General features: G+C 35.1%; 1 protein-coding gene across 2 annotated transcripts in view; it reads right to left on the bottom strand.

Annotated features, from left to right (window-relative positions):
- The window catches only part of LOC103656324 (UDP-glucuronosyltransferase 2A1-like), a 70,167-nt gene extending 46,977 nt beyond the window's left edge, over positions 1 to 23,190 (bottom strand). The window contains exons 1-3 of one of the 2 annotated variants that reach the window (XM_040625430.1): positions 23,107 to 23,190; positions 14,957 to 15,724; positions 735 to 741 (exon numbers count right to left, since the gene is read on the bottom strand). In XM_040625430.1, the coding sequence (XP_040481364.1) occupies positions 735 to 741; positions 14,957 to 15,680 (731 nt within the window). In that variant the 5' untranslated portion in view covers positions 15,681 to 15,724; positions 23,107 to 23,190. Of the gene's footprint in view, positions 1 to 734; positions 742 to 2,108; positions 2,241 to 4,727; positions 4,877 to 14,956; positions 15,725 to 23,106 lie in introns of both variants that reach the window. The other variant, XM_008683694.2, reaches the window with a different exon arrangement.
- Between the last annotated feature and the right edge of the window lie 576 nt (positions 23,191 to 23,766).

The following is a 23,766-nucleotide window of genomic DNA, read 5'->3' as shown; positions in this document are numbered from 1 at the left end:
AAAATAAACACAAATACTGTGTAAATTTATTAATGTCTTAAGGCCATCCTAACTCTCATGTTTCTAATGTAATGTTTTCCAAAAAGGTAATTAGCTTTAAATTTTTGTTGTCTGGTTGTTGAATGATTGTCTTTCTTTCTTTCCTTCTTCCCTCTCTCCTTGCCTCCACCCCTCTCTCTTTTCTTCCTCCCTCCCTCCCTTCCTTCCTTCCTTCCTTTTTCTTTCTTTCTTTCTCTCTCTCTTTCTTTCTCTCCTTTTCTGTAGTTTTTTAGGGCGGAAGAGCTGGAGGTTTGCTTTACTTCATTTTTAAATGAAGTATCTTGTTTGGATATTAACCTTTTTTTTTTTTTTTAAAGATTTTATTTATTCATTTGACAGAGATAGAGACAGCCAGCTAGAGAGGGAACACAAGCAGGGGGAGTGGGAGAGGAAGAAGCAGGCTCATAGCGGAAGAGCCTGATGTGGGGCTCGATCCCATAATGCCGGGATCACGCCCTGAGCCGAAGGCAGACGCTTAACCGCTGTGCCACCCAGGCGCCCCTGGATATTAACCTTTTGTTACATACTTTATGCAGGTCAGAGAAGCTCTGTAAATTCAGATTAAATATTCATAGGTGGCAACCTTATTTTTTAAAGTGTTTATTTATTCAACAATTCCACACCTCACCCACTGATCATCATGACAAGTGCACTCCTTAATCCCCATCGCCTGTTTAACCCATGCTCCCACCCACCTCCCCTCTGATAACCATCAGTTTGTTCTCTATAAGAGTCTGCTTCTTGGGTTTTTTTTTTTTTTCTCTCTCACTTTTTCCCCATACTCATTTGTTTTGTTTCTTAAATTCCACATACGAGTGAAATCATATGATATTTGTGTTTCTTTGACTTATTTTGCTTAGCATTATACTCTCTAGCTCCACTCATGTCTTTGCAAATGGCAAGATTTCATTCTTCTTTATGGCTTAAAAAATATTCTATTGTGTATGAATACCACATCTTTGTATTTCTTTGTATTGTATTTACATTTTAGTTAGTTAACATATAGTGTAATTTTAGTTTCAGAATAGAATTTAGTGATTCATCACGTACATAATACCCTATCTTCTTTATCCATTCATCTGTCCATGAACACTTGGGTTGCTTCCATACTTTGGCTATTGTAAAGCTGCTATAAACATTGGGGCGCATGTATCCCTTTGCGTTAATGTTTTTGCATTCTTTGGGTAAATACCCAGTAGCATGACTACTGGATCATAGGGTAGTTCTATTTTTAACTTTTTGAGGAACCTCTATACTGTTTTCCACAGTGGCTGCATGAGTTTGCATTCCCAACAGTGCAAAAGAGTTCCTTTTTCTCCACATCCTCGGGTGGCAAGCTTTTTAACAAAAAAGTTTAGAAATAAAAATTCAAAGACTTGACAGGCCTAATAAGTATGCTCACCTTTATGGAGTTGTATATTTTTAACTAATATACCAATATGAAGAGTTCTAGGGTATTTCATAAACAGGACTATAGAAAGACTAGAAATCTAGAACTATAATGACAACAAAATTTAAGTTAATTGAATATCATAAATCAGAAAATATATATTGCTTGATAATAATAGGATTTTTAACTCTTTTTACTGAAGAAATTTCAGTATAGAAGGATAGGCTTCTACTTCTAAACCAACTAGATCTTGATACAGTGTCAATAAGACCTAGAAATATAAAGTATATCCCTGAACATAATTCCTATCTACTCTAGTATAGCATCTCTCTTTTCCTGGACCTTGGAGCTAACACACTTGAGAATTTGGGGAGTAGTCAATGCAGGTCATAAGATTTCAAAGAGTAAAAAGGTATTGGGATCTTAACATTTCCATCTCTATTTCACTGAAGATAAATGATTGTATAAAAAGATGTAGTTCCATAATAATGCAAAGGCTTACTAAGCAAATTATTAAATGTGCCTCAATATAGCATTTTAATGTTTTAAGAAGTTTTTACTTGAAGGTGGTACTAATTACGCTCAGTGTTTTGGCTTTGATCTGGGAAAAGTGCTGTTAGTCACACTTTCTCTCCAATTGACCAAGTAGCTATTCACCAGGACCCAAGGTTGTACTGACCTTCTGTGGAATCTGGGCAAGGGCTGAGGCAATGAGATTGGCTTTTTCATCTGTGAGGTTTTTGACCATTGATCCCAGAGAAAACACCACAACACCATCTTCACCCGAACTTTGGACAAATTCTTCCATTTCCTACAGCAATAAAATTCTATTACAAACACGTGGGATAGCAGGGGGTAAAAAGTTTACCTGTTCTTCTAAATAGGCCGAGTCAGGAGAAGTGTCAGAGACGTTAGACTGGTTCTATCTTCTGCCACAGAGAACCATCTAGTAACTTTAAGAGGAAATATGTTTCTTAAAACTATGGTTCAAATATAATGAGTGATTACAAATAAAGGCATAGAGCCAGACCATTATAGAAAGTGAATAGGCCAGAGACAGCTCTTCCCATGGTTCATGGAACACTTACCCTCAAGGCTTCATTTTATGAACCAGCAGAGATGTTTGCAAGCTCAAAAATATTCCTTGTAAGGAAGCCCAAAACATGTCAGTTTTCATCCAATTAATTATTAATAAATCAGTCTAACTCTCTGTTAGGCATTCAGGATATTTTTCTCATGTTAATACTTTTCCTGATTAATGGGGCTAAAAATGAATTTCTTTTTAGAATTGAGATGTATAGTAATATTTTGAAAGTAAACTGCTATTTTTTTTAATCACAATAACATTTATGAGACAGTGTTTCTCTACCTTCCCACAAGTAGCTGACATGCCGTAATTGAACCTTAGGACAGTGATAAATATAAACTTCTCTACGAATAAAATGCTGTGGGTCACCACTTACAGTTGTGCAAGTCGGGCACTGCAAAGTCTGGGACCGGGGTCTTTTGCATTCTAATCTATGTGAATGTCAACCTCTAGAGATGTGTCATACATTCCCTGTGCAATTATTTGTGGCTTCCCTGCAATATCTCTCTCTATATTTATGACATTTCTCAATTGTATTTATTTATTTATTTATTTATCAATATATTTCTCAATTTCAGGCTAGGAAAATTACTAGGGAAACGATGATGCCGTAGATGAAAGTGGACTACTCTTCTGGCTAAGATAACGTTAAGAGAATATTTCTGAAGTCCCAGAAATTGGCATTTTGCCATTTTGATTCATCTCCCTAGAGACAGTGATGGAATAAACACACACACACACACACACACACACACACACACACGTATAAGAACACTTACAGATCTAGCAGTTGGATTTGGATTCTTGATTTGGCTGTCTTTCATTGCTATTTTTCTGTGTATACTGTGACTGGCATAATTTTTTCATCAGAGATATAAGCTGTGATTGGTATTCATATGGCCCAAATGTTTGTATTAGTAATTGGGTTTGGAATGGAATAATTTTCCCCTTCTTGTAAAAAATGTCTGAGTTGTTTTGTGAAATTGTGTATGTGAAAAGTGAGGACAGGAGGATGAATATAATAGTGTGGCACGGGGTATTATCTACTGAGCCAAGGAATATGTCCTGTCTCTTTCTGTACCTTCGTTTAGAGATTGGTTTATTATTTGCTATAATAACACTCAATAGAGCTTACCTGTAGCTATAACTTGACTGGTAAGAAAAGCATATTCAGAATCCTAAAATAAAATTGAAACTTAAATGTGTATCTTACCCTAAACAGAAATCAAGAACTCTCCTGAGAACACTATTTAACCTGCAATCTTCTACAGAGATTACACTCGCTTAATTACAACCCAAGAAATGGGTGTGTGCCTCCTCAATCCCTTGATAATGGTAGCTATTGATAAAGAGAGTTAAATACAATATTTTTTATCATGTTTATCTATTATTCTCTTTTATTTCTCAATGTTGTCTTCTTCCAGCGTTTTTGGTGTCCACATTTATTTTTGGTGACTTTGGGATGTGGTATCCTTTCCAGAAATTTCAGAAAAACCAGACACTATGATCTTAAAGAAAGAATTCAGGGTTTGGGTCTCTTAGTTCTATGATTTCTTTATTTTGATGACTCCTAATATGTTTCTAATGCTCTTTGTTAAAACCTAGACCTTGTATTACCCATATGATTACTAGCAACATTCACCTGAAAATTTTTTTGGCTCCTTAAAGTGAATAGGTCCAAAACTGAATTCATCATTGTCATCTCAAAAAAGTTCTTCCATGAATTATTTTTTTTCTCGGTAAAGATCACTATTTTCCAAGAAGTGCTACCTGATTCCATGTCTTCTGTCAACACCAACTTCTTCTTACTGAGAAACTCTGGAATCTAGCTGAGAGTTCTCATGAAAGCATCTTTATCACTCAAGCAATCATAGTAACTGTCCCAATTCATAGCTCCATGAGGCTTGTTAGGAAGACTATAGTAATCTCTTAAGTAATTTCCTAGGCTCTAGCTTCCTGTGGCTTCAGTCAGTACCTAAACTGTAGACACACTGATATTTTAACATGCCATTTGAATCACTTCTTTCCTTAGCCAAAATATCACAGTGAAGTCCAAAAAAGGTAATATCAGTCATAAGACATCCGTATGATTTGTAAAATAGATTTGGAGTAGCAAACAGCATATCTTTGTTATTGAGGCAGTACACTTTAAAGAAAAATCAGCACTGTATCATAAGGTACAAAAGAAACCCTCCACTGTAATAGACCTACCTTAGGTAATGGTTTGGCAGGTTTACAATGCAAGCCTCCTACAAACTCAAAATTAGGTAAGTATGGACGAGGAAATTCAAAATCCCAATACGTCCGGATTAGCCAAATTTCTGCTTTTCCCATAATCTCACACAATGTAGTGGGTCTTCCTGGAGAAAATGAAAAAATTTGTGTGAAGCTTATTAGTATATATGTTTGTTGGGATACAATTTACACTAATTTACTGACAAGCCATTAAGGAAAAAATAAATCTATGTCTCCTAGATTCTTTATCACATCTAGATGTTAAAAGGAAGGGGAAATTAAAATGATAAGGAGGGAAGAGACAGATTAGGAAGGAAGAAAGGAGAGAGGGAGGGAGGGAGGGAAGAAAATGGAAGTAAGAAAGAGAAGAAGGATGAGAGGTGAGAAAGAGGGAGGATGAGAAGATATTTGGGTAGAGAAAGTAATTTGTAAATGTAGTTTCACAAAAAAAATTTAATAAAAATTGTTGCCACAACTCCATTTACTGATGAATTTAGTACTCATTGTTTCTCTCCAATTAAATGGCAGATGATAGATTAGCCCCATTGTATCAACACCAAATTCCTTCTCAATGGTTTTCTAACTTCTAATTAGGAATGTATCTCTACCTTCCAGCTTGTTACAGTCTCCGGTTCACTCATAATGTTAAGGAATCTCACCAGCATTTGTTTACTTTATCTTTCTGAATCAAATCCCATCACTTTCCACCACAATTGATTTGCCACTAGTTTCTTAATTGAGATGCCCTGAGTAATTCATACCCAATACAACCCCCTTTGCAATGTGGAATATACATGTACATACCACTAATATCACAGTTATTTTAGTGTTACCTTTAAATGAATTTTTTTTGAAAGGGAGAGTCTAAGTATTAATTTTGGAAGATTTGTAGAGGGGAAGAATGAGTATTTGCAAGTGACCAAGTCAAACATAGTTAGACACAGAAAACATGGAACATTGCATCAAGAACTGGGGATGTACTGTATGGTGACTAATATAACAAAACATATTATTTAAAAAAAAAGAAAACATGTTTTGCATGTAAATAAATAAAAGCTCATATGACAATTCTCCTTTCTTAGCGATTACAATCAAAATTGGTGGTCATATACAACACAGACTCAACAGCCTCTTTTTAGAGTCATTGCTTTGTAGTGTTTGAATTTACGTCTGAGGTTGTATAGTCAAACGCCTTAATTTGATAATGAAGAAGAATTTCTCAAGGATGCTCACCTTGAAATTGCCAGAGATTGGATAAAAACACCACTTCACAGCTTCCATGTCAAATATTTATGTACTTTAGAGGTCTTGTTCCATGCGTGTCATGTCCTGTCTTGATTCCAACTCCTTAGGTGAAATTATAGTGTATAGCTCATAGAACACATTTCGAGAAATACCTAACTTACAGTATTTACTAAAATTCTATATTTGAAGCAGTGATGTAGTTACAAATATGAAGTCAATGAAAAGTAAAGAAAATAGAATTGAACAAAAGTATGCAAATGTTGGCAAATAATTTCATAAGACATTTTAAATGTTATATTGGGAATTATAAAACAAAAATACAGAATTAAAATTTACCACCAATCCTTTTCCTGTAATTATATAATTCACACAAACCATATTATGAACACTGGAGAATTATATAAATGAACTATTAAATTTGAGTTACCATGTAAAGACTGTTATTGTTTCAGTATATTGTTATAAACCTCGGTAGATGAGTCTACCGAGGTGACTTTTAATTTCAAAGAGCTCTTAGAGTTAGCCTGCATTGATAGCAAAATGCCTTACAGTAGGCAAGATAGATAGGAGGGCATTTCAGTGGAGGACAGTTACCAGTCTCTCAGAGGAAAGTCGTGTTAGCTAGGTTGGTATCTAGAGAAACTCTTCAAGGCTAAGGTTATTAGATTCTTTTTGAAGACATGTGAGGAAACTAACATGTATAAGTTATGGGTCACTGTTAAAAAATTAACACTTTACTTTTTCAGAGCAGTTTTATGATCACAGTAAAATTGAGGGAAAGGTGGAGATTTTTCATATACCCTTGCCTTCACACATGCATAGACTCTCCATTATTAAAATCCCCAAACATAGTGGTACGTTTGTTAGAATTAATGAACTTATATTGGCACATTATATCATCTGAAGTCCATAGTTTACATTATAGTTAACTCCTGGTATTGTTAATTCTATGAGTTTGGACAAATGTAGCATGATATCTAGGCATCGTTCTGGTATCATACAGAGTATTTTCACTGCCCTAGAAGTCCTCTCTGTTTTGCCCATTCATCTCTCTTCCCTCCCTACTCCTGGAAAACGCTGCTATTTTGTTGTCTTCCCTGTTTTCCCTTTTTCAGAATGTCATATAGTTGGATTTATACAGTCTGTAGCCTCTTCAGATGGCATTCTTTCCCTTAGTAATATGGATTTAAGGTTTCTCAAAGTCTTTTTATGGTGTGAGAGCTCATTTATTTTTAGCATTGAATAATGTTTCATTGTGTAGATCTACCAGTTTGTCCATTCACCTCCCAACAGACATCTTGGTTGCTTCCAAGTTTGGGCAAATATGAATAAAGCTACTCTAAATATCCGTGGGCTCATTTTCGTGTCAACATAAGTTTTCAGCTCATTTGGGTAAAGACCAAGGACTACAATAGTATGGTAGGAGTATGCTTAGTTTTGTAAGAAACCATCAATATGTCTTCCAAAGTGGCTGTACCATTTTGCATTCTCATTAGCAATAAATGAGAGTTCTTGTTCCACAACTTGCCAGCATTTAGTATTTGTCACTATTCTGCATTTTGGCCATTCTAACAGATGTGTAGTGCTATCTCATTATTTCAATTTGCATTTCCCTCATGGCACATGAGATGGAGTGCCGTTTTACACACTTGTTTGACAGCTGTCTATCTTCAGCTGATGAGGTGTCTGTCTTTGCCCCGCTTTTAATTGTGCTATGTGTTTTCTTTTTGAGTTTTAAGATCATATATACGGGGGCAGAGAGAGAGAGAGAGAGAGAGTATCTTCGGCAGATTCCATGCCCATTATGGAGCCCGACACGGGGCTCATTCTCACAACTCTGATATCATGATTTGAGCTGAAATCAAGAGTTGGATGCTTAACCAACTGAGCCACTCAGGAACCCCTAAAAATATTTTAGGTAACAGCCTTTTATCAGATGCACCTATTGCAAATATGTCCTGTCAAACAGTGTCTTATCTTTTAATTCTCTTAACATTGTCTTTTACTAAGCAGAAGTTTTAATTTTAGTGAAGTCCAGCATATTCATAATTTCTATTTTGTACCTTTGGTGCTATATATAAAAAGTCATTGCTATACCCAAGATCATCCAGATTTTTCCTAGGTTATATTCTAGGATTTTTATAGTTTTGCCTTTTACCTTTAGATCTATGATTCATTTTTAGTTAAATTTTGTCAAGGGTGTAAAGTCTGTGCCTAGATTCTTTTTTTGCATAGGGACGTCCAGTTTCTTGAAAATATATCCATTGTTCTACTTTTGTTTCCTTGTCAAAGACCAGTTGACTACCTAGTTTGGGTCTATTTCTGGCCTCTGTATCATTTATTTCCTTTTCTTGTCTCATTTCCTTAGCTAGAAATTTCAGTATTATGTTGAGAAGGTCTGGAGAGAGATGACATCTTGCCTTGTATCTAATCTTGGAAAAAAACTTTCAGTGCCCCATTATTAAAGATGATTTTAGCTGTAGGTTTTTTATTTTGTTTTGTTCTGTTTTTCTAGCTTTATTTTGCTTTGTTTTGTTTTGTTTTTCTAGCTGTGGATATTTATCAAGTTAAAGAACGTCCTTTCTATTCCTAATTTACTGAGAATTTTAAACATGAATGGGTTTTGGGTTTTGTCAAATACTTTGCATCTATTAGTATGCTCCTGTGACTATTTTTTTTAGCCTCTTGTTTTAATGGATGACATTAATTGATTTTATTTTATAGAACAGTGATTTCATTTATTTATTGTTTAAGAGTTGTAAGTTATAGTAGGACTTAACCCCTCACGAGACTGGACATCAATCATCTCTTTGTAAAAAGGTTCTTTTTCCCAAACATTCCATCCAAAGGATGAATGGTTTGTTTGCACCCAGTGCCATCCAAATATTTAAGTCAAAATATTTATACATTTCATATATATGTGTATATAAGTGTACATATATATATATATATATTTTTTTTTTTCTCAAATAAGTGACATGTGCTCGGAGCTGCCTGGCTGACATAATGACAAATTTATGCATCAGCAACATTCTGAAACAGTAGTTAAAACTCAAAACAACCATGAGCTCTCAGTTCTGTGTTTAGAATTACTGCTGGCAGTGGCAAACAGAGGTCTTCTTGCAGTTTTAGGTTGATTAATGGGCCATTGGCCTCCTTCCACCATCAGCAAGATATTTCCATAAAAATAACCCATCTGAGGGAAATCTAAGTAGTAAGATCAATTAAAAATCAACATTTTTGAATGTTGAAGCAGTCTTGCATATCTAGGATAAATCCTACTTGATGGTGGTATATAATTATTTTTAAATACATTGTTGGATTCAATTTGCTAACATTTTGTTAAGGATTTTTGGATTTATGTTTATGAGAAATGTAGGTCTATAATTTTCTTTTATTGTAATGTCCCTGTCTGGTTTTGATATTTGGGTAATGCTGGCCCCATAGAATGAGTTAAGAAGTATTTCCTCTGCTTCTGTCTTCTAAATGTGATTGTAGAAAATCAGTATAATTTCATTATTAAATATTTGGTAGAATTTGCCAACAAACATATGTGGGACCAGTGCTTTCTGTTTTGAGGGTAATTATTAATTCAGTTTAATAGATCTAGACCTATCTAGATTGTCTACTTCTTGTATGAGATTCGGCAGATTATGTCTTTCAAGGAATTGCATTGTTCAAGGAATTTGTGGCATTTGTTTGTTATCCTTTTTAATGTCCATAGCATCTGCAGTGATGCATCTTCTTTTATTTCTGATAGTTATTTGTATCTTCAGATTTTTAAATTATTTTTTATTCTTTATTTTGTTTCGGTTGGCTGGAGTCTGATCAATTTTATTGATCTTTTCAAAAATCACTTTTGGGTTTCATCGATTTTCTCTATTGATTTCCTATTTTCTGTTTCATTGATATCCACTTAAATTCTTATTACTTCTCTTCTTCTGCTTACTCTGGATTTAATTTACTCTTCTTTTGCTAGTTTTCTCAGGTGGAAAATTAGATTATGTGTTTCAGATTTTTATTTTCTTTTTTTAAATCAAGGTATAATTGACATACAACATTATATTAATTTCAGATGTACAACATAATGAATTGATATTTGCATATATTGCTAAGTGGTCACCACGATAAATCTAGTTTACACCCACCACCATACATAGTAGCAGAATTTTTTTTGATGAGAACTTTTAAGATGTACTTTGTCAACCACTTTCAAGTATGCAATAAAGTATTAACTACAGTCTCCATAACTACAGAATGTATATTACATTTTTATGACTTATGTATTTTGTAGCTCTAAGTTTGTACCTTTTGACTCCCCTCACCCATTTCACCCAGCCCCAGCCCTGCCTCTGACAACCACCAATCTGTTCTCTGTATTTATGAGCTTGTTTGTTTGATTGCTTTTTTCACATATGCATGAAGTCATACTGCATTTGTCTTTCTCTGTGACTTATTTCACTTAGCATAAGCCAAACTCAGGAACAGGGAGTCGAATGGTGGTTGCCAATGATGGGGGCTGGGGCTAATAGGGAGGCATTCACCAAAGTGTACAAAATTTCAGTTAAAAGATGAATAAGATCTGGGGATCTAATATTCACCATGGTCACTATAGTTAACAACATTGTGTTATATACTCAAAAACTGCTATGAGAGAAAGAAAATATTAAATGTTCTCACCACACACACACACACACATACACACACACAAACACACGCACACAAATGGGAGTGTGTTAACTAGCAATACTGTGGTACTCATTTTGTAGTATATATGGGTACCAAATCATCATGTACATTTTACACTTACAGAATATTTTTTGTTCAATAAAGCTGCAAAAAAGAACTAATATGGAAGAAAGGAAGTAAGATAACAAATAGAAGCAAAACCAATTAAATAATGAAATTTCTGAATGACAAAATAAGCATTACAGATAATTAGGGAAAAGAAAGAGCCTTGAATAAATAGTGATGATAAAAGTCTTTATCCCTATGCAAGGGTAGGGATAAAGAAGGGAGAGGAGAGAGATGGGGGAAGGAAGCTGGGAAGATCAGAGAAGGAAGAAGAGTAAAGGAAGAAAAGCAAAAAGAAAAGACATTGACTCCAATTTATAAAACACAGAAAAATAAAATGCTAAGTATTAAAGCCTTCAAAGGAAAAAAAACATAGCTTGTTTGAAGATAGTATAAAAGGAATTTATGCTTTCATAGTAAGAAAAAATCTCCTTAAGTGAATTAAAATAAAATAAAGGAAATAGATAATTATTTGACTACATTAATAAAACCTGAAAGTCATCACAGGAGATTTAAGAGAATGAGAAAGACATCTTAAATGCAAGAAGGTATCTACAATACATAAAACTGACAAAGGCTTATCTAGGTTATATAAAGAATTTATTCAATCAGTAATGAAAACACTAGCAAATCCATTAGAAAAAAATGGGCAAAAGATATAAGGAGGATATTCACTGAATAGAAGAAGAAGTGGAAATAGCCCATAAAATAGGAAAAGTTACTCAATCTTTGTATAATCAAGGAAATCCAAAAAAAGTATGATATAATTTCACATGAATTGGATCAACCAACCTGAAAAAATAATATATTTCTCTTTGAGATGAAAAGTCAGAACATGGTGACAGTTGCAAAACTTTGTAAATGTGATACATATCATTGTACATTTAAAATGTGTCACATTTATGGAATGTCAATTATATCTCAATATAACTGTTAATAAATGTCATTCAATGATACGCTGACTAAGGACATGGAGCAATGGGGACTACAATGCCCTGGTAACAGGTGAAGTGAAAATTTTTATTTTCTTTGCTGAAGTATAAATTTTTGAGCAAAGTCTGAGATTACCTGGTAGGGGAAAAGATATAGTTTATATTATACCTTATTTATACTATTGCTTTTATAAAACAGGAGACATATGCAAGTGTTCATAACGGCAGCATTACATGAAAAACCATGCAGCCAGATGTCCATCTACAGAATGGTATGGCCAAGTTACACAATAAAACACTATCTATCAATAAAGCTTTATCTACAGAGCTTAAAAAAAAAAAAGAAAACACATGATTCCATCACCAAAAGAGTATTGAGCATAAGTAGTGAATGTTTGTAATTGTATACTATTCAAAAACTGAACGGTAGTTTTGAGAGAATTGCATATAAATTGCAGATGTAAAATTTTCAAAATATTCAACAAAGTCAGGCTTATAATTTCCATTGGAACAGGGGTGTTTCTACGGGAGTGGCAACAACCTATTTCTGAACTTGGTTATAGAGTATACAGAAGTCTATTTTATTATTTCTTTCAACTGTACACTTATATCTTATATACTTTTTTGTTGGAATGATATTTTCTAAAATCTGAAGGTAGATGCATAATATTTTTAAATAGATATAAAATGTTTTTATGTCTGTGTAAAGTAGTTGAAAATTCCCAAGTCAATTGATGGGCTTAAAATATATTTGTAATACATATTATAGCAAAAAGGCTTAAATTCCCTAAAATGTTAGTTATAGGTCAGTAAGATAAGCAGACCCGAAGAAAATGGAATTGCTATCCACCTCAGAAATGGTCTGAGGATAAAGGCTAAATGATTCAGCAATTTTAGAGAACATTATGGCAAGGATATAAGTGCAATAAATTTCAGACAACATGTTTTGTAATACCAGAGTTGGAACAACCCACGTAGCTCTCACGACCAGACTAGTTCAATGATTTGTTGCATCCATTAACATGAATACTGTTATGTGAATGTAAAGAATAATGTACATTTAAAAATATTCTGTAGAAAGATGTCAAATCTAGATTTGGTGAAAAGAAAGGCAAAAATGAATATTTAGTAATTCATCCTAATGACAAAGAAAAAAAAGATGCATATAAATCCTTACGTTTAGTGATACATGGGTAGTGTCTTGATGTAAAGACAATAATAGTTAATAGTACTAGAAATAGAAATATGAAGCCAATTATCATTCATTATATATATTTTTGTTCTGTTTAAAATTTTTAGCCATTTGTATTAGTTATTTTTATTATGAGATTCAGAATGAAGTCATACCCACGGTGCATTCAAAATTTCCTGATAAAGAACATGAGAGAATGTAGGAATGAAAAATCAACAAAAGTACAAATAGCAAACAAACAAAGAAACCTGTTAAAGATGATAGAGTTAAAAATTTGCCAGAGATCCTAAGGACTACATTTATTCCATAGTATTTATACACACAGAATCCTATAACTTTCCCCTATCTATGCATACCATGCCAATGGCCTAAATACTTATTGAGTAGAACTGGAAAAGCATCTCTGATCATCATACTATATTTATTTTTCTATGTCTTGCATTGATTTCTGAGAATAGAATTGAGGCCCAAATCCCTTCTTCTTTACTTCAGGTCCATAGAGCCCTACACACTGCCTGCACTCAGGTAGTGCATCCGGGGTCTTACATCATTTATGGTGAAATCCACATAGTATAAATTTAAATCGTGTATAAAGCAAAGGATTTTTCAAGTGGATTCCTTTGAATATTAGTTTGTGAAACAAAGTTTCAGTGTTAGGGACTGACTGGTGTTCCTCTAATATTCATATGTTGAAATCTGATTAAATTTTGAGATAGGTCTTTAAAGGTGAGAATAAATTCTTAAATTCAATGAGGTCCTAAGTGTGGGCCCTAATCCAATATCACTGGTCTCCTTATAGGAAGAGGAAGATACACTGGGTTTATGCATGCACAGAGGGAAGACCATGAGAGGATATAGCCAAAAAAAAAAAAAAAAAAAAAAAAAAAAAAAAAAAGTCACATACAAGCCAGGAGGATGGGCCTTCAGAGAAACCAGCTCTGGCAACACCTTCCTTGACCTTGGACTTCTAGCATCCAGAACTGCGGGAAAACAAATTTCTGTTGTTCACCTACTTAGTCTGTGGTATTTAGTTGTGGCAGACCTAGCAAACTAATATAATCAGGGAGTTAAATTACTCAATATTTCTAATACCCAGAATGATCTTTGGCTTGTCAGTTCATGTTTCTTCATGATTCTCAAAAACAGTTGGAGTAGAAGCCAGCTTCAGTTGATGAAATCAATGAGAACTAGATATATAAACTTGTAAAGCAAAACCATTCCTTATTAGAAAACGCAATCAATTAAAAAAGAGAATGTATAAATTAGTGAAGAAAAAAATGCTATCTTTCAACAACTTTAGCTATAATCGTTTTTAGTTTTCTATTTAATTTTTCAGGTTTCTTTGTAGTACTCCCTGAAGAAGTATAAATCAACCAGAAAACTTTTCAGTATGACTAGTTCTGAGGAAACAGTTCACCTAAGACTTAGTGAAGTTTCATCCCACACTTAGGAAAGAGATGAGAATGGCAGGGACTCTGGTCCAACAGGAAAATAATATACATTTTGAATATAATAATCTATGAGTCTCAAAATTTCTGGGTCAAAATTCAGACAAACTAAATCATATGCCAAAGTTAATCCCATCGTTAATATAGTTCAGGTTTAGTTTGTTACTGGAATCAGGCAAGGAGATTATCTTACTCTTACAACCAACATTACACTTTTTTGATCAATAAAAAGTCAAATCTCCTCCAATATGAAAATTCAGTATACAAGACTTATCTGTGATATCTTATATCTGATAAAAAAAAATCTTCCATTAGACTGACATTTATTAGTGTGTTTTATATTTTGTTTTGTTTTGATAAAAACCTACTAAGTATCTAGTTATTTTACAATGTGGGTAGATCACTGTAAAAAAAGGGTAACCATGATAATACATTTCTTGCCTCTCCCTTCCAATTAGTTATTGATAACAGTTTATCGCTATCACCTCTAGTTTTATGTGAAAGTGAAGCTTTTAGAACGTCATTTTCTTAGAATTCTCTTAAATCCCGAAGTTTCTTTACATAACTACTTTAGAATGGAAAACAATCTCTTACCTAATGCTTCACTGTAAAACTGGTTCCAAACCTGAGTGTCCAGTTGTTGGATCCAGAAGTTAGAGAAAATGAAAAACATTACATTTTTTACCCTTTGCAGAAAGGTCATTCTGTCTGTTAGTCCCACCATGGCAACAGGCACATAGGAAAGTGGAGCTGGAAGTTTCCCACAGTATTTCTCCAGAGTTTCACCTATAGAAACCCTTAGCGTGTACACAAAAGGGACTGTCAGTAACTCAGCAATCAGCTCTCCACAGGGTAACACAGGGTCTATGACCATTACATCGTAGTGGGTTTCCTGGAGTTTCTTCATGAATGACCGGTTGTAGACTACACTCTCACACAGGAGTTTCAAATTTCCAGTTTCTCGAAGAAGGAATTCTTGCAGTTTCATGGCTGACTGCCATGCTGACAATGTTGGCATAACATTAGTAGCCACGTCTAAAAAATCATTGAGTGTTTTTTCAGCCTTCTCTCTGTTAGGTGACATAGGGACCACCTCAAATTTCAGTGTGGAAGCCTTGCTGTAGTCAATGATGAAACTCTCTGGAGAAACCAGCACAGTCACCTCATGGCCCCTTTCCGTGAGTTCCTCTAGAATAATCTTTAAATTGAGCCAGTGGCTCATGTCACAAGGCCAGACCAGGACCTTCCCACAGAGTCCACAGCCAGTGTAGCAGAGCTGCAGCAGCACAATTGCTGAAATCCATTCCTTAGCCACCATGACAGCATTCCCTCACACACTGCTCGACAGAGGTTGAATGTCTTCTGGGCAGAGATGTGAAGAGGCAATTTAGATACAGATCAAGTTAAAAATTAATTTCTAGAGTTAGGAAATGACTGTGTAGAGACCTTTGTCAATGTTGTTAAAAGGGCACAGTACTATAGAATATTTGTTCAGGAGGAGATACGAAACATTTAAATATTTTGGAGGAAATGGCTGCCACAGTTTAGGAGTTAGCTTTGAATATATTAAAATAAAAATACTATATTTTAATTGACAATTTTTAAATATAATAGAAGAAGCCATTTAATTAAGTCTAGCAGAAAACATGGTATATTTTATGGAACATGATGATTGATAATTTGGGAAAACAAAAATGTAGGTCTTGACATAAAGTTGGTTACATGCTAGTATATGGGTAAGATGCATACATCACATCATAACAAGGGCAATATGCTAAATATTATATCAAGGCACAGCATTTCATGGCCCCAGAAGATGCTGTCACTCCCATGTGAAAGAAAAATCACAGAAAACTTCAGGATATAGAGTGTGTTTCACCAGAGCCCAGAAAGCAATGGTGACAGAAGGAAGATTCTGAAAGAGAATGGAAGAAAAGGAGAAAATGCTGATATGGAAATCATGGCCATTTATAATTACAGTTATCAGTTCGGTATGTTTAGAGTGAAGGCTAACACCGAACAGTTCAGACGAGGAATATACTAATTAAAACAGGACACTTTGGAGAGTCTTGAATGCTATACTCTGGGTTCAATTTTAATCTGCACAAAGAGGCCTACTGAGCTTTTCAAATCAGGTTCAGAAGATGATCATATGTGTCCTATAATGAAACTATTCTAGCCTCTAAATAGGATTTGAGTGGTGGAGCTAAAAGTACATATTGGGAAAGCAAGATTTGATGAGAGTATCAGGGAGAATATAATATGGGTTTGTGCATGGAAAGCATAGGATGATGGCCTTATGAGTATGAGAAGTGAGAGATGACTGGTAATTAAAAAACAAGGAAGTGCTCAGTTTATAGCTTACGCACCTGGAGTATGATACTGACTAAGCAAAACCACGATATACTACAAGAGTAGTAGCTGTGGAATGATTTTTTGACCTGCAGTGTGTAAGTTAATAATTGGACATGTCTGTGGAAATATTGATTTGTCTCTCAAGGAAGAGGTAAAATTTAGAAATACAGATTTTGTGTCCAATCATCTGCCTATATTTTAACCGAATTTCAATTCCTCTACAAATCCTTTACTATTTCATACTGTCAAAAAGCAATTTTTATGAAATGATCTCACTGATATATGGAATTTAAGAAACAAGGCAGAGGGTCATAGGGGAAGAGAGGAAAAAATGAAACGAGACAAAACCAGAGAGGGAGACAAACTGTAAGAGACTCTTAATCTTAGGAAACAAACTGAGGGTTGCTGGAGGGCAGGACGCTGTGGAGATGGAGTGGCTGGGTGATGGACATTAGGAAGGGTATATATCGTGGAGAGCACTGTGTGTCGTGTAAGACTGACGAACCACAGCCCTGTACCCCTGAGACAAATAATACACTATATGTTAATTAAAAAACCAAAAAAGAAAAACAAACCAAAAAAGCAATTTTTAGCACACAGTGTATGCCAGATTCTGTACCATGCACAGGGCATAAACAAGAAAGATCACTTCCAGTTCAAAATGACTTCACAGATTACTGCAGAAAACATCAGTTAAACCAATACTCATTCTACAAACATGAGGGAGATGGATCTTAGATGGTCAGGACGAATCAAGGAGGGCAAGCCCATGAAGGAGGTTGCTTCGTGGAGGAAGGACATGATGAAATAATGCTTTAGCTCAGTCTTTAAGAGTGGTATTTAGCAAGTATCACCTGGCAGTAAAAGAGAATGCTAATGAATCTGTGTTCTAAGAAGTACAACCCAGTTATATCAATGTTATATTCAATTACAAAATTATATCAAAATATTTCACAGGGACATATTGAAATTTTAAATCCCTTGAGAGTTTTTCTGTTGTGCTAAAGAGAAGATCCAAAGTAAAATTGTTTAGAAGATGCAAAGACAAATCTAGGGTCAAATCTCCAGTCAAACCCGCACAATTAGAACTTGTTTGTAAGGAAACAAGGCTTCATGACTGTGAACCAGTAAAAACAACAGAAACCACAAATATTAACACAGTGATTTGAACTATTATTATTATTTGAAATGAAATAGAAAATTATTTTGTTCAATATGTTTGAGTATGAAAGCAAAACCTGAAAACATAAGCAAGGAACAAGATTAAAAAGAATAATCGTGAAAATTTGCTAAAGAGCCAAAGAAAATTTCTAGAACTTACAGATTCAACAAATGAAATTTAAAGAGTAAATTAGACACAGCCGTAGAAATAAACAGTGACCCAGAAGAGAACTCTCAAGTTATTAGTTAGAATTAAGTTCTGAATAAAAAGCATGGAATAGGAAATATGATAGAACAGTTAAGAGTCATGGAGAATAGACTAAGATGTCCCAATCTAGTTGTTGGTTTGACCTACTTGGTGTCTCCTCCCTCAACTCCCTTTCTCCTCTACAGAGTAGTAAAGCTGGCCCTTTTCATGCAATCAGCCTGCAAACTAAGCCTATATTTAAGTTCTTTCAACCAAATCTCCCATTTTCTTTTAATTTTTTTATAATCATTTTAAGCATAAGAAAGTTACAAATGAAGTACAGAGACTTCCATGTACCCCGCAGTGGTATTACTGTGGTGTTTGCCTGATGGTGATTTACTGTTTTCATTATTCCCTCTGTAGTTGTTATTTGGAATTTTCCCGTAAACGATTGCAGAAATGTGTGCACATATATGTTTAGTATGATTTGAATAGTCTCACGGTAACTCCCTACAAGATATTTATGAATTACATAGGGAGGATCCTGACAGACACCATCTTAACTATGTGATCAGAATTATTGTCACTAGGACTCATCTGTCTATACTATGTCCTCCTGATATGTCACACTGCAAAGGCCACAAGATTGCTTCTGTGACATTCTTACCAAAAATGCATAACCTCACTCTAACCATGAGAAAATATCAGAAAAACCCAAGTTTAAGGATATTCTAAGAAAAATAACTAGCAAGTACTCTTCATAAACAAGGGGCAAAGAAATACTGTGGCAACTGTCAGAAATTGGAAAAAGTAAGGACACTGGACAAGTAAATTCAAGAGGGGAGTCTGGATTATATATCAGAAGGAAAAAAGAACATTAGCAAGATAATTGACACTGTTCCATAGGAATTCCTCGTTTTGATCGTTTTATTATGGTACTGTACAAGGTTAATATTAAAAACCTAGTCAATTTAAAATCTTTTGTTCTTTCTATTTTTATTAATTGGAATTTAAGAGACTGCCTGTTTATTACAATTATTTACTTATATCAATGTAACTCATATAACATTATTGTATTTTATATATTTATTCAGTAATTATCATTATTTATTTTATTGTTCAAAGTGTCCCAGAATTTGCCAACTTTTTTATATGTTGATTCCTAAGTCCTTTTGATATGACCCCATTCTTTTATTTTTATTTTTTTAAAGATTTTATTTATTTGAGAAAGAGAGAGAGAGCAAACAGGAGTAGGGGAGGGGCAGAGGGACAAGCATACTTCCTGCTGAGAGGGGAGCCTGACTTGGGCCTCTATCCCAGGACCCTGAGATCATGACTTAAGCAGAAGTCAGATCCTTAACTGACTGAGCCACTTAGGCGCCCCATGACTTCATCGTTTTAAAGCACTTTTTTACTTTCTGTTGCCTCAACTCCTTCAGGTTCCACTATTTTCACTGCCTCAGCCTTAAAAATGACCATGTCTCCGAAGGGCACTATTTCATTTTATTAGAGAGTGGCATTTATGATTTCAATTGTATGTGGAATTTAAGAACAAAACAGACGAACGTAGGGGAAGGAAAATAAAAGAGAAAGGGAAGCAAACCCCTGCTCCTTGTTTTTGTTTTTAAGATTTATTTATTTATTTATTTATTTATTTATTTATTTATTTAGAAAGCACATGTTAGCAGGGGGAGGGGCAGAGAGAGAGGGACAAAATCCTCATGCAGACTCCCTGCTGAGCGAGGAGACCAACTCAGGCCTCCATCTCACCACCTGAGATCACAGCCTGAGCCAAAACCAAGAGCTGGATTCTTTTTTTTTTTTTTTTTTTTTTTTAAATGATTTTTTATTATATTATGTTAGTCACCATACAGTACATCCCCGGTTTCCGATGTAAGGCTCGATGATTCATTAGTTGTGTATAACACCCAGTGCACCATGCAATACGTGCCCTCCTTACTACCCATCACCGATCTCAAGAGCTGGATTCTTAACTGACTTCGCCACCCAGGCATCAAAGAGACTCTGAACTATAGAGAACAAACTGAGGGTTAATGGCCAGAAATGGGTGGGGGATGGTCTAAATGGGTGGGGGATGGTCTAAATGGGTGATGGGTTTAAGGAGGGCACTTGTGACGAACACTGGGTTTTACAGGTAAGTGATGACTCACTAAATTCTACACCCCAAACCAATTTTATCACATATGTTAACTAACTGAATTCAAATAAAATGTTAAAAAGAAAAATAAATGAAAGTGAGAAAAGTTTTTAAAAAACCAAGATGAATATGCTAAGTGTGTTCATTGCTACTGACGTGTTCGTGTTGTTCAGCAGGTGAAACCAGTAAGTATAGTTGCACATCCTAATACTGTCGTAAATGCCGATCTACAGTTACTTCTAGATCGAGCCTCCTCTGTTTAGTCCCAGTCCTTTCAGCAGTGAGAAAGCTGTCTCCCAGCACAGCTGTGTGCTTACTTATTTGGTCAGTTTTAGTAAACACATAAAATAGTTTCAGAATTGATAGCCCATAGACCTGTAAAAAATTTGCAACCAGACAATATTTGCCTTATGAATTTCTTTTTTTTTTCGATTTTGTTTATTTCTTTATTTGAGAGAGGGAGAGAGAATGTGGAGAGGAGCAGAGGGAGATGGACAAGCAGACTCCACATTGAGAGTGGAGCCTGATGCAGGGCTTGATCCCATGACCCCAAGATCATGACCTGAGCCAAAATCAAGAGTAGGCTGCTTAGCTGAATGAGCCACCCAGGTGCCCCTAAATTTCTCTCTTAATAGAATTGAGACAGCAGTCAAATTCCTTTGCACAAAGTAAATAGTACACCCATATGATTTTACTGGTATACTCCAGTGAAATTACAAGTAATAAATCTTATTCCATAGGCTGGGGGCGGGGGCGTTAGAAATATTCACTTCATTCATTCAAAAAGGCAATACATTCATATCAGAAAAGGAATGAAGGAGAAAAGTATTCAGGATCTGCAGGAATTCACAGTGCCTGGCTAGAGAAGATTTAATAAACACATGCCTCTTTGGATGAGACTGGTTGAAAAGCAAAGGAGGAGTGTCCAGAAAAGTGGGCCCCTTTAAGGTTTCTGGGCTGGAAACAGCCAGATCCTCACTGGGGCTCAATGCACTCATCCAGAGAGTAAATGCTTGACTGAGGAGAAACATTGATCTTTGGGGGTTACGCACTCCATGCGCTCCCTGTCTGCACGCCCCTCAGGAGCAGGGCTTGTTCTATTCACAGGATCCTCCCTATGCCCCTGTCCTGTTTATCACAGCTTCACACTCCTTCTTGTTTTTCTTACTCCCTAGTTGGTATTGATAACATTCACAATAAAGGGGGAGGCAGAGTCTGGCTGGGGAACTTCTGCCACTATAGCGTCTGGCCTCCTAGAGTCATCTTTTCATTCACTGTTTCAGGGTTTGCCTGCCAAACCTGACAAGGATCTATAATCACTCATGAAAACAAGGTATTTCTATTTCTATCAAAACATGAGCAAAATGGATTCAATGATGAACAAGAAATGTAAAATATCAGTATTGCTTTGAGATTAGTTCAATGAGAGAAGAAAACGCTTCAATGTTATATACAATATTTGCAGATTAAAAGAAAAAGAGAAAACCTTACTAATACTGCCCTAACGGATAAAAAAGCATTTGGTAAAACCTTAAATTTTCAATGAAAAACATTTTTTATGAATTAGAGAAGCAAACTTCTTTGAACTAATATGAATCATTATATATTTAACTTTGTTTTAAATGAAAGGAAAAAATTAAAAGCATTCCCTTTAAAATCAAGTATGAGATTGCCCAGAATGCCCACTTCTACTTAATATTAAGTGGAAATTCTCAGTCATCACAAGAATTTTATATTAAATACCTAAGAACTAAAAAGAATATAACTGCCATAACTTTCAAATGTTCTAATTGTCTAAATTGTAATTCAAAGAAACCTACAGTCACTGCCAGTTTACAACCCTGCACAGAGAGAGAAGAGCTTTCAATTTATCTATATAAATTATTATGGATTATAAATATTATATATAATATATAGATAGATATGTTAAAGATGCAATGCCATAAATTTATACCATGTTCAAGATATATAATGTTACATTTATTATAAGACGTTATACATATGTACTGTTTTTTAAGTTGAACATGTGTATTTCACTAGATATATTACATAGTATATAATATCACTTCATATAGATATGTTCCACTTTAAAAAACACTATTAGGGCACCTCATTGGCTCAGTGAAACATCCTACACTTTTTTTTTTTAAGATTTTATCTATTCATTTGACACAGTGAGAGAGAGAGAGAGAGAGAGAGAGAGAGAGAGAGAGAGAGACAAGCACGGGGAGCAGCAGCAGAGGGAGAAGCATGATCCCCACTGAGCAGAGAGGTCTGACATGGGACTCAATCCCAGGACCTTGGAATCATAACCTGAGCCAAAGGCAGACGCTTATCGGCTTAATTGACTGAGCCACCCAGATGCCCCTTAAACGTTCTACTCTTGATTTCTGCTGAGGTCATGATCTCAGGGTCATGAGATGGAGCCCCATGTCAGGATCCGTGCTGAGTGCAGAGCTTTCTTAGGATTCTCTCTCCCCCTCTCCCTCTGCCCTTCCCTCTCTCTAAAAAAAATACAATACAATACAAATAAAGAAACTATCAACAACATCTCTATGAACATAGAAACACACACATATATAATATTGATGATTTTGGAATCAGAAAGTCATAAGAATAACAAGTAAAGCATTATGAATAATTTAGTAAAACAACGCAATTCATGATTGCAGTGTCACTTTCTTTGTAAAATGTGTTCTCCATACCCCGTAATCTTAAATATGCAAGTGTAGCAAATATTCCAAATATAGCATAGAAGTATTTTAAATTCTCAGATTCAAACGTGATTTTGAGAAGATATTGAGCATTATAGAAAAAGAAATGAGCTCAAATCCTTCCTAATGAGTTGGAACTTTATGAGACTTTATTCTAGTAGAGGCTTACCTTCCCTTTTGCTTTAAAGAGGATTTATCAATAATAACAGCTCTATCTACACGTGGACATTCCTCCAGCATTTTTTCTCGTATGTCTGAGGCAGCTGGAATCTAACCACACGCATCCAGGACGGGAAAGTTTCCTTTTCCCCAGATGTGCTTTGGGTCATCTTTACTCCCCATGATTTTCCACTCCCACCTCCTTCCCATTACAGTCATGCTGACAATGCCAAAGCTATCTTTATCATTTCCCCGGGACCATAAGCCATCATTTTCTTGCACCACTACTATGTCATCTCCTACTTTTTACAATCTTCAATAGACTTCTGCAGATTTTATGATATTTGCATTTTCCATTTGGAATTCCTACAAATCAATTCAAATATTGATCTCCTTCACCCTAAGTAGAAAAAGGTTATAAAGAGGCAATTATGAAATAAGCATCAAAAAAACTCCAAAAGAAATGCAAATAAAATGATACATATTTTCAATAGTTAAACTGATTAAAAAATTAAAGCCACTGGTTACAGCTGAGTTGTCAGGGACATATTAAAATTCTACACCTCAAATATTGTATGTGGCTAGTAGCATGGTATTACTTAGGACAAAACCATGAATACAGGGGCGCCTGGGTGGCGCAGTCGTTAAGCGTCTGCCTTCGGCTCAGGGC

The sequence above is a fragment of the Ursus maritimus genome, unplaced genomic scaffold (genome assembly GCF_017311325.1).
Source record: "Ursus maritimus isolate PB19 unplaced genomic scaffold, ASM1731132v1 scaffold_8, whole genome shotgun sequence".
Classification (NCBI taxonomy): domain Eukaryota; kingdom Metazoa; phylum Chordata; class Mammalia; order Carnivora; family Ursidae; genus Ursus; species Ursus maritimus.
Note: the sequence above shows the minus strand (reverse complement) of the source record. Positions and strands in the feature narration are given on the sequence as shown.